General features: G+C 39.2%; 1 protein-coding gene across 5 annotated transcripts in view; it reads right to left on the bottom strand.

Annotated features, from left to right (window-relative positions):
* The window catches only part of PARD3B (par-3 family cell polarity regulator beta), a 1119500-nt gene that overhangs the window by 105139 nt on the left and 1000587 nt on the right, over positions 1-13774 (bottom strand). For all 5 annotated transcript variants that reach the window (XM_058300305.2, XM_058300306.2, XM_058300307.2 and 2 more), the window contains one exon: positions 5930-6065. In XM_058300305.2, coding sequence (XP_058156288.1) covers positions 5930-6065 — 136 coding nt within the window. The remainder of the gene's footprint in view (positions 1-5929; positions 6066-13774) is intronic.

The following is a 13774-nucleotide window of genomic DNA, read 5'->3' on the forward strand; positions in this document are numbered from 1 at the left end:
TTATACAGGGCACTGAGCATCCATTCTAGAACTTTTCCTGGATGTACTGGGAGTGAGACTATCTATGAATGCTGTGTTTGAGCTGTTGATGACTATCTTGTCACCACGTGGGGAAGCTGCCCTAAGAACAATGCCTACACAGAAAAGAGCAAAGCTGAGAGAAGGAGAAAGGCAGACACTTAGTGGTCTAAATAGACGAGCTGGATCTAGCTATGCCTGAAGTTAGATATGCCTCTGGACTTTATTTGTATAAACCAATAAATTGTATTAGTTTTCTAGGGCTACTGTAACATATTTCCACAAATGGAGTGGCTTAAAACAAGAGAAATTTATTCTTTCACAGTTTGGGGCACTAGGAGTCTGAAATCAAGGTGTCAGCAGGGTCATGCTCTCTGTGGTAGTTTGAAACTTTTGTGGACCCCAGAAAACCCTGTTGTTAAAGCTAATCCACTCCCAGGCATGCAAACCTATTGTAGGTGGGACCTTTTGGTTAAATTACTTAGTTAAGGGCCTTAGATTAGATTGTGTGACCCAGGGTGGGTCTTTATCCTCTTACTGGAGTCCTTTATAAATGGAGGAATAAAAATCCAGAGATACAGAAGAAAGCACAGAGAGTCACCTATAGAAGTTGAAATCAATGAACCGGGGAAAGAAAAAAGCCATAATGGAGCAGCTAGAAGCTGAAGGCAGCAAGTCCCACAGGTGAGAAGAGAGACGAGTACACATCACCATGTGCCTGACTGCCCATAGCTGCAGCTCAGTGGACTGATGATGCCTTGATTTGGACACTTTCACAGTCTCAGAACTGTCAGCTCATAAATTAATTCCCATTTTAAAAGCCAACTCATTTCTGGTATATTGCATTGGCAGCATACTCTCTGAGGTTCTAAGGAAGAATGTATTCCACTCTTCTGGTGGTTGTGGGCATCCTTGGCATTCCTTGGCTTGTAGATGCATCACTCCAGTCTGTGTGTCCATCTTCACAATGCACATCTTCTCCTCTCTGTATCTGTGTGCTTAGGCCAGATTGAATTAGGTTTCTGTTCTTTGTAATATAAAAGCCTTTGACTAATCCAGTATTGTTCATCAATGTCCTTAGTTTTTATCAGCTACCTTTAAGAAGCAGGCATGGGAAAGACCCACAAGTCTTGGTTGTGGTATTAGACCACTGACAGCAGGAAATCATTTCTCTTATCTCATGTTTAAAAGATAACTTTCTGATGTCTTTTGTACTTATTTGTCGATTATGCATTCCATCTTAAATCCCTTTATTAAGATGGTTCACATGAGCTCAGCATCCTTGTTCTCTTTTTCCTCTGAAGCAGAATTCACCAGATATATCTTTCATCATCCAGATCAGCTGCCAAGCACATTCCCTCAGGTTGGCTCCTGGGCCATCTTCATAATTGAGCGAACAAATCTTTCAGAATGTTTTCATTTTTTCATCCAGTCATCTCTTTGTTCCAACCATGACTGACCTGAACCAATCCTCTTTGCCAGAAAGATGTAGTACCATATCTTTCATGGTGGTGGAATCTAGCATACTATGCTAGTTTAAAGAGGTTTTAACTCCCACTTTTTTCCAATTTGTTCAACATTTCCACCCATGTGTCTACAAAACTGTTTTATAGATAAAAATTCTAATTTAGCCAAAGAGTTAAAAAGAGGGAGGGAGGGTATAAGCCACACAATTCTTGAAAAAGACAATTAAAAAATATCAATATTTTTAGAAAGCTTCATAGCCATCCCATTTCTGAAATTACTTACAGAATATTCATGCTGCTGTTAAATAAGCAGATAATCTTTATCTGCTAATAAAAAAAAGCAGCCTGTTGCCAGAGGACTATGACAGTCTTAACCAGTTTTATAGAAAAGAAAATACTAGCAGATAACAGGTATTATGTTTTCTTTTGGCAAATATTAACATTCACAGCAGCAAATCTTGCTTATTTAATTGAGCCTATAAAAACTTGCAAGGCCTTTTCACTTGTAGCCATTGAAATTCTCTTGCCTTGTTCTTTGTAGCTTTTCAGAGTCTAGGTGGGAAAAGAGCTCTAAAACAGACTAACTGAAAAGACTTTTTAAGGTCTTGTGTCCACATTTACAAATCTTACAATCTGTATGTATTCATATATTTCTTAAAACAAATAAAGTGAAAACATCAGGGGTTTCTGGGAAAAGGAAAAAAAAAAGGACAGCAAATTTGAAAGAGTGAAAGTATGTTGATTGAGGCAACTGTCAAACTGTCACTATAGCTTTCCCAGCACTCCAGCAGCACATCCTGCCTCCCTGTATAAGAAACGCATCAATAAATTATGCCCTGTTTTGTTTTGGTTTAGTTGTCTCTATTCCTGGCTAGACTGTGGGTTCTTCCAAGATAGAGATAATGTAATAGTCTTATGTTACTAGCACCTGGCCCAGATGAAGGTTGAGCAAATATGTGCCAAACTGAATAGGAGCCATAGAGAAATGAGAGCAAGGGATAACACAAGAGAGCAGGGCCACTGGCTTGGTGTAAAACCGGTAGAGAACTAGAAACAAGATGGCCTGGGGAGAGTAAGAAAGCCTGAGGAAGGTCAAAGAAAGAGTATCCATCCTACTGAGAAAAATATCTTCCTTTTTTAAGAATATTCATGGATCCTAATAATCTTTCCGGTTGATTACTTTAATCATTTTGGCTTTGAAGACTTCTGTGAGCATCCTCTCATTCTTTCTGGCCTATTTTTAAACTAGTTTTAAAAGTAGCTTTTTAGTACTTTATCTCCCTAATTTCCTTCTCAGCAGTACTGAAGTACCTCGGTAGACTGGCTCAAGGAGTATTTACCAGGTCTCTCAATCGCAGGCCTTGGGCTCTGGAGTTCTGAGTTCATGAAAGCATTTCTTGTAATGCTGGTTCACAGAATGATTTTGTTAGGAAGGAGTGGCTGGAGTTGTATTATTTTTAGAACTATGTCAGAAACCTTGATGGTCACCTGAAGAAGCCACTCCTGGACTCCATCTCTCCCCTTACACAGACGGTCAACTGATTTTAACCAGTGTCTCAGGTGATGCTGAAGAACAGCCAGATGTGGGAACCACAGTTGCATAAGAATTGTCTTTTTGGGTCTTGCTGACTGACAGCAATGAAATAACTCTTTTTTTTTTTTTAATAGAGAATATAGGACCTTTTTTTAAAAAAAAGATTTATTTATTTATTTCTCTCCCCTTCCCAGTTGTCTGTTCTCTGTGTCTATTTGCTGCGTCTTCTTTGTCCGCTTCTGTTGTTGTCAGCAGCACCGGGAATCTGTGTTTCTTTTTGTTGTGTCATCTTGCTGTGTCAGCTCTCCGTGTGTGCGGCGCCATTCCTGGGCAGGCTGCACTTACTTTCATGCTAGGCGGCTCTCCTTAAGGGGCCCACTCCTTGCACGTGGGGCTCCCCTACGCAGGGACACCCCTGCGTGGCAGGGCACTCCTTGCGCGCATCAGCACTGTGTGTGGGCCAGCTCCCCACGGGTCAAGGAGGCCCAGGGTTTGAACCGCAGACTTCCCATGTGGTAGACGGATGCCCTAACCACTGGGCCAAGTCTGCTACCTGAAATAACTATACTTGCTCTCCTATATCTCTTCAAAAGTAGACAGTGGTATAATTTCTCAGGATTACACTGTGCAAAAGATACTAGTATTTTTCTTTGGCCTAAGGAAGGAGGGCGGGGAGGGGAAATGATGCCGAGATGCTAATCCTTGGTTTGGAGTATCTCAGGCCATCACAAAGAAGACTCATCTTTTATGACAGAGCATTTCTCAAGCATTCCTTTGGGGAGCCTTAGATCCCAATTGTCCGGAAAACATAAAATCAGTCATGTTTGGCAAGTCTTAACACACCCAAGCATGGGAAACAAAAATTAAAAATAGAGATGCTTCTTTACTCACTAGATTGCTTGTCCAGTACATGTTTGCTTGGAATATAAATGGAACTGCTGAAAATGGCAAGGCCCAAGAGCAGTTTTTTAGTTCAGGTTTGGTGAGAGTCAGAGGAAACTTTTAAGTCTCATGAAGTTTAAGCATCTTTGTTGTTTGAGCTTAATGCCTTGCTCATATCATACAAAATAAGGTCAAAACAACCAGAACTGCTCAATCTAAAATTACTAGCTTTATTTTACTCATAGGAACTGACAGTGGTTTTGAGATGGGAGACTTTTTAATCCACTACACATAGTGTTCTGTTTTAAGAACTGACAGTGGTTTTGAGATGGGAGACTTTTTAATCCACTACACATAGTGTTCTGTTTTAGTTATAGTGGAAATACTTCCCTTTACTTTATTGCTTGCTTCTTTTATTAAAAGAGCTAAGCTTTACCTACAGAGTTGCTCACTTCTCTCATCAAAGGCAATAATCTATCTTGATCATATTTGAAATGAAGCAAATAATCTAAATTGTTATTCTGTAGAAATCTTTCTCCTCTGCTACTAAAGGGTCCAAGAGACCAATTGTTCCAACACTGTAAATGACATTCTTTTAATCCTAATATGTATAAAAGAAAAAAAAACCTAACTGTTCTTATCCAAAATCATAAGATGCTCATTTCTGGAAGAGGCTGGGGCTATTGGTATGGTATCACCAATCCTGACTACATGATTTTGATTCACGTTTTTTAAACCCCATCATACAAGGAGGAATCTGCAGGGAGTGAGGAGTTTTCATCACTCTGCACAGCAATGGTGGATCCTGAAGTTGGGTTTCAAACACCAGTGTAAAAGTGCTAAGTGTTGCACGTGCCCAGCCACAGCAGAGAAGGGAAAACCAGAGGGAACCAGCTCACTTGATGTACTCTACTCTATCCATTCTGGCCTCATGAGTGTAAATATGAGCATGGAACTCAGAGGAAAGGAAACTTTCTTTTGTAGCATCATCTATCAAAGGAGCTGGCATCTTTAGTGACCACCAGGGATTTTTTTTTTCCTCAAAACAGCACTAACTTTCTATACTTGCTTTCCTAGATCTCTTTAAAAGTAGCAAAACAGTGGTGTAATTTCTCAGGAGTACTCTGAGAAGGCAGCAGTAATCATTGGAGAGGGTGGGTGAGGACTGAAGCACATCAAGGTACCATTTTCACTCTGTTCAGCTCTGCTCCAATGATAATGTCAGTAAGGTGAACTAACAATTACTGATCACTGATTCTGCATTAGGCACTGTGTTAAGCGTATGGCAGGTCTTTAACTCATGCAGTCCAACTCTAAGCACCTTTCTCGGGGACATTTTTGTGGATACTCAAGAGTTAAGTGTTTGTGGGCACAGCCTTGCATTCTTGAAAAAAACAGAGAACAAATTATGCCACCATGAAAAACCTGGACAGTATCTCTTCAGTGGTCACAATACTCTTTTCTCTTCCCTGAATGTTGTAGGATATGGCAAAGAAAATCCTCTGCGACAAAAACTGCCCTGACTTCAAAAGAGATACTAGTATACTGGCAAGACCAGTGGAATGTGAATTGGTCAAATTCAATATACAAACAATTGATATTTCTGAAGGTAACTCTTTTGAATTTTGCTTCGAATAATCATTTTCCAAAGAAGAGGTGGCTTTTGTTGCATGGATGTCCGAGATCCAAGAGCAGGAGTGCAAGGATAAAGGCTTAGAGATGGTGACGAAGATTCCCTGTCCTGTATGAAGTAGCTGACATCTGCTTCACCCCAACCAGCTGGTATACAAATTCAACAGGGAGCAAATATGAGAGCAATTAAGATAAACTACTGTATATTAGTGTGGTTTGATTTATGTAAACAACTTCTGTGGGAGAAGAAGGCTGTGGTTCAGGTAATGTTCATGATATGAAACCCAAGTAACCTAAGTAAAACTTGATATGTATAGAACATTCTTGGTCATGTTCTTCTGGTCTAAACTATTTCATTAAAGATGAAAGCAGTGATTGTAATCAGTCATGTGCTTACCCAGTGAAGGTCATAATCAGATGGTCTTGCTCTGCCTTCATCATCTTCATATAAAGGGAAACCTTCCCTCCGAGCCTGATAATATTCCTTCCTCAACTTCTGTATGCGGTCAGCACTTCCACTTGTGGGACGGCCACTGCAGGACATAATCACATAAACAATCACACAAGTGTGTATCATCCTTGAAACTCACTCATTAATCTTATTATTATAGGGGCTGACTCCCAAATTTGGAAGTTTCAAATATGTAATTTCACATATTCTAGAAAAAAACGTGAAATCCATAAAATTGAAAAAAAAAGTTCCTTACATGCATATCTTTACCTCCTAGTGTCAAAATATTTGACTTGGGACTAATAAATGCCTTTTTAGTAAGAAGGTAAGATAAGACCTCTTAGAGCAATTAAAAGAGCCATCACTTTCTTGTTTACAGTCAAAACCAGAGTTCGTTTAAATTTTATTGTGGGTATCTTATTATTTTCTCAAGTAAGTATTGCCTATTTGGGACAAAGTTGCAATTATCTGCCCCAAAGGTTAGATGTGAAATAGAGGTGGCATGTACCACTGTTCATTTCAATGAGACTCATGAATTGTGGGGGTGAGGTATATGTCAAATATATGGTATGGCCAATGTAAAGGGAATGAAAATAAGGTATAAGCCATGTTAAGAAGGGGAAAAGCTGGGTGATAGTAGGATGCACCATCTTGGCTACCTGTCTACGCTGCTCTTCTATTTAGCCACTGCTTCCTCTCAGGCTCAAACTGGTCACCTAGTGGCCCCCTTTTAGTGTGTATTGGTTTGTTATGATCACCTCAATATGAGAGACAATTCAGGTTTAGGAGGCAAGAATGAGAAAGGATAGGATATCTGAACATTTGTACTTTGGTTTGCATACTGAGTGTCCCAAAGGGCCAGAAATTAGGCTAAGACTTGGGAATGTAAAAATGAACAGTTTCTAGTCCTGGTCTGCATGAAGCTCACAGTATGGGTGGTAGGGGACAGAAAGGGATAAACAAACTACAATGCATTGTGACAGCTACTTCATGAGTGTCTGCAAAGGCCCCAGGGAACACAGAGGAGGAGTGCTTAACTCTTGACAGGATGAGAGTGTGGTCATGGAGAAAGATCATAGAAGGCTCCAGGGAGAAGGTGACACACTGAGTCTTTAAGGATGCATAGGTGCTCAACAGATGGACAGGGAAAGATGAGGGAATTCTATGTAGAGGGAAGGGCAGTGCAAAAACACAAATGAGAAAGCATCTTGCTTTGGGGGAATGCAAGTCAATTGGTTTGGGCCAACAATGCTCCTTACGCTCTTTTGTTCTGCCTCACACACATACTAGGTGATATAAGCTACCTTTCCTTTCTAGTTTGGAAAGCAAATCATAATTAAAGTGAGTACTGATGACCTTAGTTTAGGGATACTTTGGAATTTATTTTAATAAATTTCAAGTATTAATATCTCATGTGTATATTTTGGTACTTTGACTCACTTAGCAACAACTTATTGTCAGAGCAACCCTTATATACAGGGGGGATGTGTTTGAGATCTACTGGTCTAGTGTACAGGATCTATGAGAGAGGACAGGGAGAGTGAAAGGTAGAATTGGCAAGGAAAGAAGGAATTTGATTGGGACGGGTTTTGGATGTCAAAAATATCCTTAAATACTGCAGCCGAGTTTTCAGTTTAAATTCATAAAATGAGATATATAACAACAACAGAAAGAGCTCATCTACTATTTGGTTAAAACATTTGAAAATTATGCTTGTAGATTATAAAAAGAAAGTGGTAAGCAAACATCTTTTGGAGGAAATAGCATTCTTCCCAAACTGTATTGTAAATTAACTGAGAGCAGGACCACGTGTTTTCTGTCCTGCAACCTCTCCAAAGAGTTAGCACAGGATTCCAAGGTTTTCACAAATGCTCAGTAGCTGATACTTTCTAAAAAAAAAAAGTCCTTAGGGATAGCATAGATATTTTTCTTTAATATGTATTTGAAAATTCCCCAAATTGTCTAACTCTGCTTCTTCCCTAAACTTTTTTTTTACATAAAATTTTTCTTTCAGCACTTGAAAAAAATGACAATAGGGAAAAGTAAAAGGCCTGATACAGTTTTCAGAACCATGGGGAGGCAAGAAAAGCAGCACAGCTCTATATTAAACAGATTCCTTCACTCTTGGGGAATATGAGATGACTATGATGCCTGTATCCAATGCACAGGCTTCTGGTGATTACGTGAATGCATGAGCCACATTCAAACTCACCAGATGAGTTCAATCAACATGATGCAAACAGTGCATACATAATCTATTAGTTTACCCCAAAGAAACTGAAGCATTGAATTCAAGCAGAATGAAGTCATCAGGAATAAAGGAAAAAAGGGAAACTGATAAGGCACTATTAAAAAAAAAAAACCCATAATTTTCCTACATTCGTGGTGAAAAAAATCATACTTGGACTGTAAACTATTATCCCATATGCTTATAAATACACAAATTTAAAAATATGGGTTTGATCAGATTGCATTTCTCAAACACAGGGAGTGGGCAAGAATGCAAAATCAGCTGCTTAAGGATTCAGAATATTCCCTGTGGCTGACAGGAACATGACTATTTACCCAGAAAAGAAATCTGGCTTCAGAGAAAAATACAATAAAAGTCCAAAAAGTTATGGACCATCTAAGTGCAAAACATGATCTATCTTCTCCCTTCTGTGAATATTTTAAAGATACAGGACACTGTGCATACCTTTTATGATAAGCCTTTTATGAGACTGCATTTCCACATTATCTCTTCTGTTTTCCTCTTCAATCTGCATTCTAATTTTTTAACTGTACCAGATTTTTCCCAAGAAGGTGTTTTATATGATAAAGTTTGGAATTTCTAATTCTGATTTTCCTTTTTGGCTCTTCTCTGCAGTTATTACATGCAAATTTATTGTCAAACCAATAAAAATTATATACTGTCTATTGTAATCAAAGTAATTATAGGTAATTGATTCCATTTTGGGTTGGAAGTAGAGAAATTTAACAATTTGAAGAGGGATTTACAAATGTCTAGGTAATAAGAGCAATGATAATCATAATAGTTAAAATTTACAGAACACATTTAGCAAATATATGGATATAGAATGTTCCACACTCTGCCCGTAGCAGACATCACTAGTCAATTACTTTTTTCTGATGATCTCAAACAGGCCTTAGAACCCTTCCCAATGAGAACTGCAGGCAGTCACTACTAATACAGGAATTGGCATTGAGTTTATTTGCAATTCCTGTATTAACAGGTGCTGTATATATTACCTCAAAATCTCAAAAAACCCCACTGATGATAGATTTTATTGTTCTGCTACATAAAGGTGATGAATCTGAGGCTAATAGCTAATAGCTAAAGAACAAGGTCTGATTTTTTTTTTTTTTATTTGAATTTCCCCCCCTCCCCTGGTTGTCTGTTCTTGGTGTCTATTTGCTGCGTCTTGTTTCTTTGTCCGCTTCTGTTGTTGTCAGCGCCACGGGAAGTGTGGGCGGCGCCATTCCTGGGCAGGCTGCTCTTTCTTTTCACGCTGGGTGGCTCTCCTCACTGGCGCACTCCTTGCGCGTGGGGCTCCCCCACGTGGGGGACACCCTTGCGTGGCACGTCACTCCTTGTGCGTGCGCATCAGCGCTGCGCATGGCCAGCTCCACACGGGTCAAGGAGGCCCCTTGAGTGGCACGGCACTCCTTATGGCCAGCTCCACAAGGGTAAAGGAGTCCCGGGGTTTGAACCGCAGACCTCCCATATGGTAGACGGACGCCCTAACCACTGGGCCAAAGTCCGTTTCCCCAAGGTCTGATTTTAAAGACTACTCTTTTCACCATGATTTACTATCTTCAAATCTTGCATCTCTACCTTCCTAATATTTATATTTTAGAAATGGGGCCCTGTAGCAACCTACTGAATCATAATGGAAGTTGAAGCTAGCCTAGAGGACACACTTTCTGAGGACTCCAGTTTTCCTTCCTCTACTTTCCTAACATTATCTGTTCTATTTTCTGGCTTTATAGAACTTAGTGATACAGATTCCAGGGAATCTTTTGTCTGATGATTTTAGAAGTGACATGAGATTATGGCAGGTGTTCTTAACAAGGGGCCCGTGAGCTAGAATTGAAATAAAAAAAAAAACATTCTTGTGGGGACATGCTGGTATGGGTGTGATATATTTATTAAATAATACACAATATAGTGTGGACTTAGAAAGGGGTCCATGGTTTTCACCTGACTGGCAAAGGGGTCCGTGGAACAAAAAAGGTTAAGAAACCCTGGATTATGGCATAACTCAAATACTTTTGCTGTGATATAAAATCAGTCAAAGTATTAATAACTGCATTAACAAGTTGCTAGGTAGAGGCTTAGGCTTTCTGTATTATTAATTCACTGCATGAAGCAAAGCTTGGGCATTTTTACAAAAGAGTTCCTATTAGGCTTGTATCAATAAATACGTGATTAATACTACTAAACTTTCAGTGTGCTGAAATTGTATGTTAAATTAATTCAAGAAGTATAATAGTTTTATTTTTGGTAATTATAATTTACACTCTGATGATTTTAAAGGCGAATATTTAGTTCAACAGGCTGTTCTTGTAACATTTTAGAGCTGGACAGAGCTTAAAGTTGTAAAGAATTTCAGCAATCCCCTTACTTAAATGGTTCCATGTAAAGGATTTCATAACCACCTATAGTAATATACCCCCACATCCGACAAACATCACACCAAGGCATTATGTTCTCTTTTGGAATTTAACCTTATACTTCCTGTTCACAGTGGTCTCAACTGCAGTGTTTTTAAAAATGAGTGCTGATTGTGTATGCCACAAACTCCTTCCATTACTGCTGCAAGCTAGAGAAAAGAAATGAACATTTATTTAGCTGCTATGATGTCCTAAATACCATATTTGTGATTTACATATTTCATCTCATTTTACTCTCAATTAAATCTGAGAAACTGCTATTGTAACGGACATTTTACAGACGAGAACATTGAGGTTCAGAGAAGTTAAGTAACAGTTGGTAAAAGGTAGACCAGGATTTGTATGACTCCACAGCCATATCATGTTGCCTCGTAAGAAAGGCATTAAAATGCAGCAGGCATTTTGCAGCAGCAGGCATTTTGCAGCAGCAGTTCACAGGCATTTCAAGGCAGAGGGAATTTAGCAGAGCACATTTATAGCCATGCCTTCTGATATTCTTTTATTTGCACAGATCTTTGCAATAAAAATAGAAACAGAAGTAGCTAAAGTAATAGAAATATATGCAATGAAGTCTGTATTCATTAAAGAATGATGTTGGAGCAAATGCAGGCTGAGATTTCTGGGCAATTAATATTACATCTCTAACAGGCTTATGTGGAAAATGGGCATAAAATTGAATAGGGTGCAGGAGAGAATCAACATATGACAAAAATCCTGCAGAAAGAGAAAGATCAGGACTAGGGCTGAGAAGCACCAGGGCTGTTCCTGGTAAAGTTTACCAATAACTAAACGAGAGGGAGTTGGTCACTACCACCAAGTCCAGTTGTTGTATTTATAAATTATTTGTGATTAATTTGTGTAAAATGTGTTATGTTATGTAAATGCAGACCCTGTGATTAAATTGTACATAGTTAATTCCAAAGAGCTGTTTTAGTTTTTATATTGTCTTCATAAAGCTCAAGATCTCTTCATTCTGAAGGCTCTGCTTTGGGTCAACACAGTTCTCATTTGTAGACACCAGTCTGGTATACAGATTTGGTGACATAATTAAGCATCGGCCTTGACAGAATAAAACTTTAATAGGAAAATCTCTGTCTGGATGTGAGAATCCTTATAAACTCATCAAATAAAACCATTTAAATCACATGCATGTCAACAATAACTAGGAGAATGGGGGGGATTTGAGTTCAATGTTCAATAGGTCCTTTAATTTTTATGAAGTTACTGTAAAATATTATTCTGGTGCTTATATATAATTTTGAATTACATAAATATTCTTACAAAAGGAAATTTAATGGTTTTCTTAAAAAAGGTCTAGCTTCTTTAAAGACACAGAACGAAGAAAATTACCTTTATACCCTTTACAAATGCCAAGCTAAGATTCTTTTTCTGCCCACCCCTCCAGGGGGAGGTTGGTTGTTTTCGTTTTTTATTTTCATTTTCATTTTTGCACTTAAGGAACTAAAATGGTAAGTTTTATTTATTTATTTTTAAAAATTTTTTGGTCTTTATTTTTTTAATGTTACATTAAAAAAATATGCGGTCCCATACATCCCCCATCCCCCTCACCCCACTTCTCCCCCAACAAAAACAACCTTCTCCATCATCACGAGACATTCATTGCACTTGGTGAATACATCTCTGAGCACCGCTGCACCTCATGGTCAATGGTTCACACCATAGCCCACACTCTCCCACAGTCCACCCAGTGGGCCATGGGAGGACATACAATGTCTGGTAACTGTCCCTGCAGCATCACCCAGGACAACCCCAACCCCCAAAAATGCCCCCACATCACATCTCTTCCTCCCACTCCCTATCCCCAGCAGCCACCATGGCCACTTTCTCCACACCAATGCCACATTTTCTTCAATTACTAATCAAAATAGTTCATGAATAGAATATCAGTAAGTCCACTCTAATCCAGACTCTATTCCTCCATCCTGTGGACCCTAGAATGGCCATGTCCACTCCACATCTATATCAAGAGGGGGCTTAGATTCCACATGGATTGCTGGATGCAATTCTCCTGCTTTCAGTTGTAGGCACTCTTTAAATTTCAAATTTGGCAGGATCATAGTTCTACGGTAAAAAACAGATCAGATTTTTTTTCCAAAGTAGGACTAGAGCTCTTGAAACACCAGTGAAATTTTGGGGCATTATACGGGGGATACTTTTATCTAATTTCTTCTCAGATTCACCATCACTATAATTGTCGCCTCCTTTTTATTTTTTTGCCAAAAATTTCTCCCACAAAACAAGAAAATGTCTTTGCTCTTAAGGACATTAAATTTCTCCCAGATTTGCTATCTTGTTGATGAAAACAATTGCTCTGAATTAAGAGCTTTTACATACTGGCGGCAGACTTGGCCCAGTGGTTAGGGCGTCCGTCTACCACATGGGAGGGCTGTGGTTCAAACCCCCGGCTTCCTTGACCCTTGTGGAGCTGGCTCATGCGCAGTGCTGATGAGCGCAAGGAGTGCTGTGCCACGCAGGGGTGTCCCCCGAGTAGGGGAGCCCCACGTGCAAGGAATGTGCCCTGTAAGGACAGCTGCCCAATGCAAAAGAAAGTGCAGCCTGCCCAGGAATGGTGTTGCACATACGGAGAACTGACACAACAAGATGATGCAACAAAAAGAAACAGATTTCCGTGCCGCTGACAACAACAGAAGCGAACAAAGAAGACACAGCAAATAGACACAGAGAACAGACAACCGGGGTGGGGGGGGGGGGGGAAGGGAAGAGAAATAAATAAGTAAAGAAATCTTTAAAAAAAAAAAAGAGCTTTTACATACCAAGACTGTTTAGAAATTCCTATAGCAAGAATAATGAGTTGAGAAGGGTGAACGATATTAGGAGACAAAACAAAATTTTCCCATCTAGAATATTCTTTTTTTCCAGGACTATCTTGGCCAATTATCTCTGACTTGATACTTACCTTTTCTTAGTAGGTGAGGAAATGATGTTTATAAAAGTAATGTCACATCGTAAGTTGGTGGCAGAATCTGAGAAAAAACTATGCTTTATTCTCAATTTATAATTCTGAAAAGTGTGCATTTGTGTAAATTTCCAAGGGCTCAACAAAATCACTCTTTATGTCAGGATCTTGTGGGGAAG

This window comes from Dasypus novemcinctus, chromosome 7 (assembly GCF_030445035.2).
Source record: "Dasypus novemcinctus isolate mDasNov1 chromosome 7, mDasNov1.1.hap2, whole genome shotgun sequence".
NCBI lineage: Eukaryota > Metazoa > Chordata > Mammalia > Cingulata > Dasypodidae > Dasypus > Dasypus novemcinctus.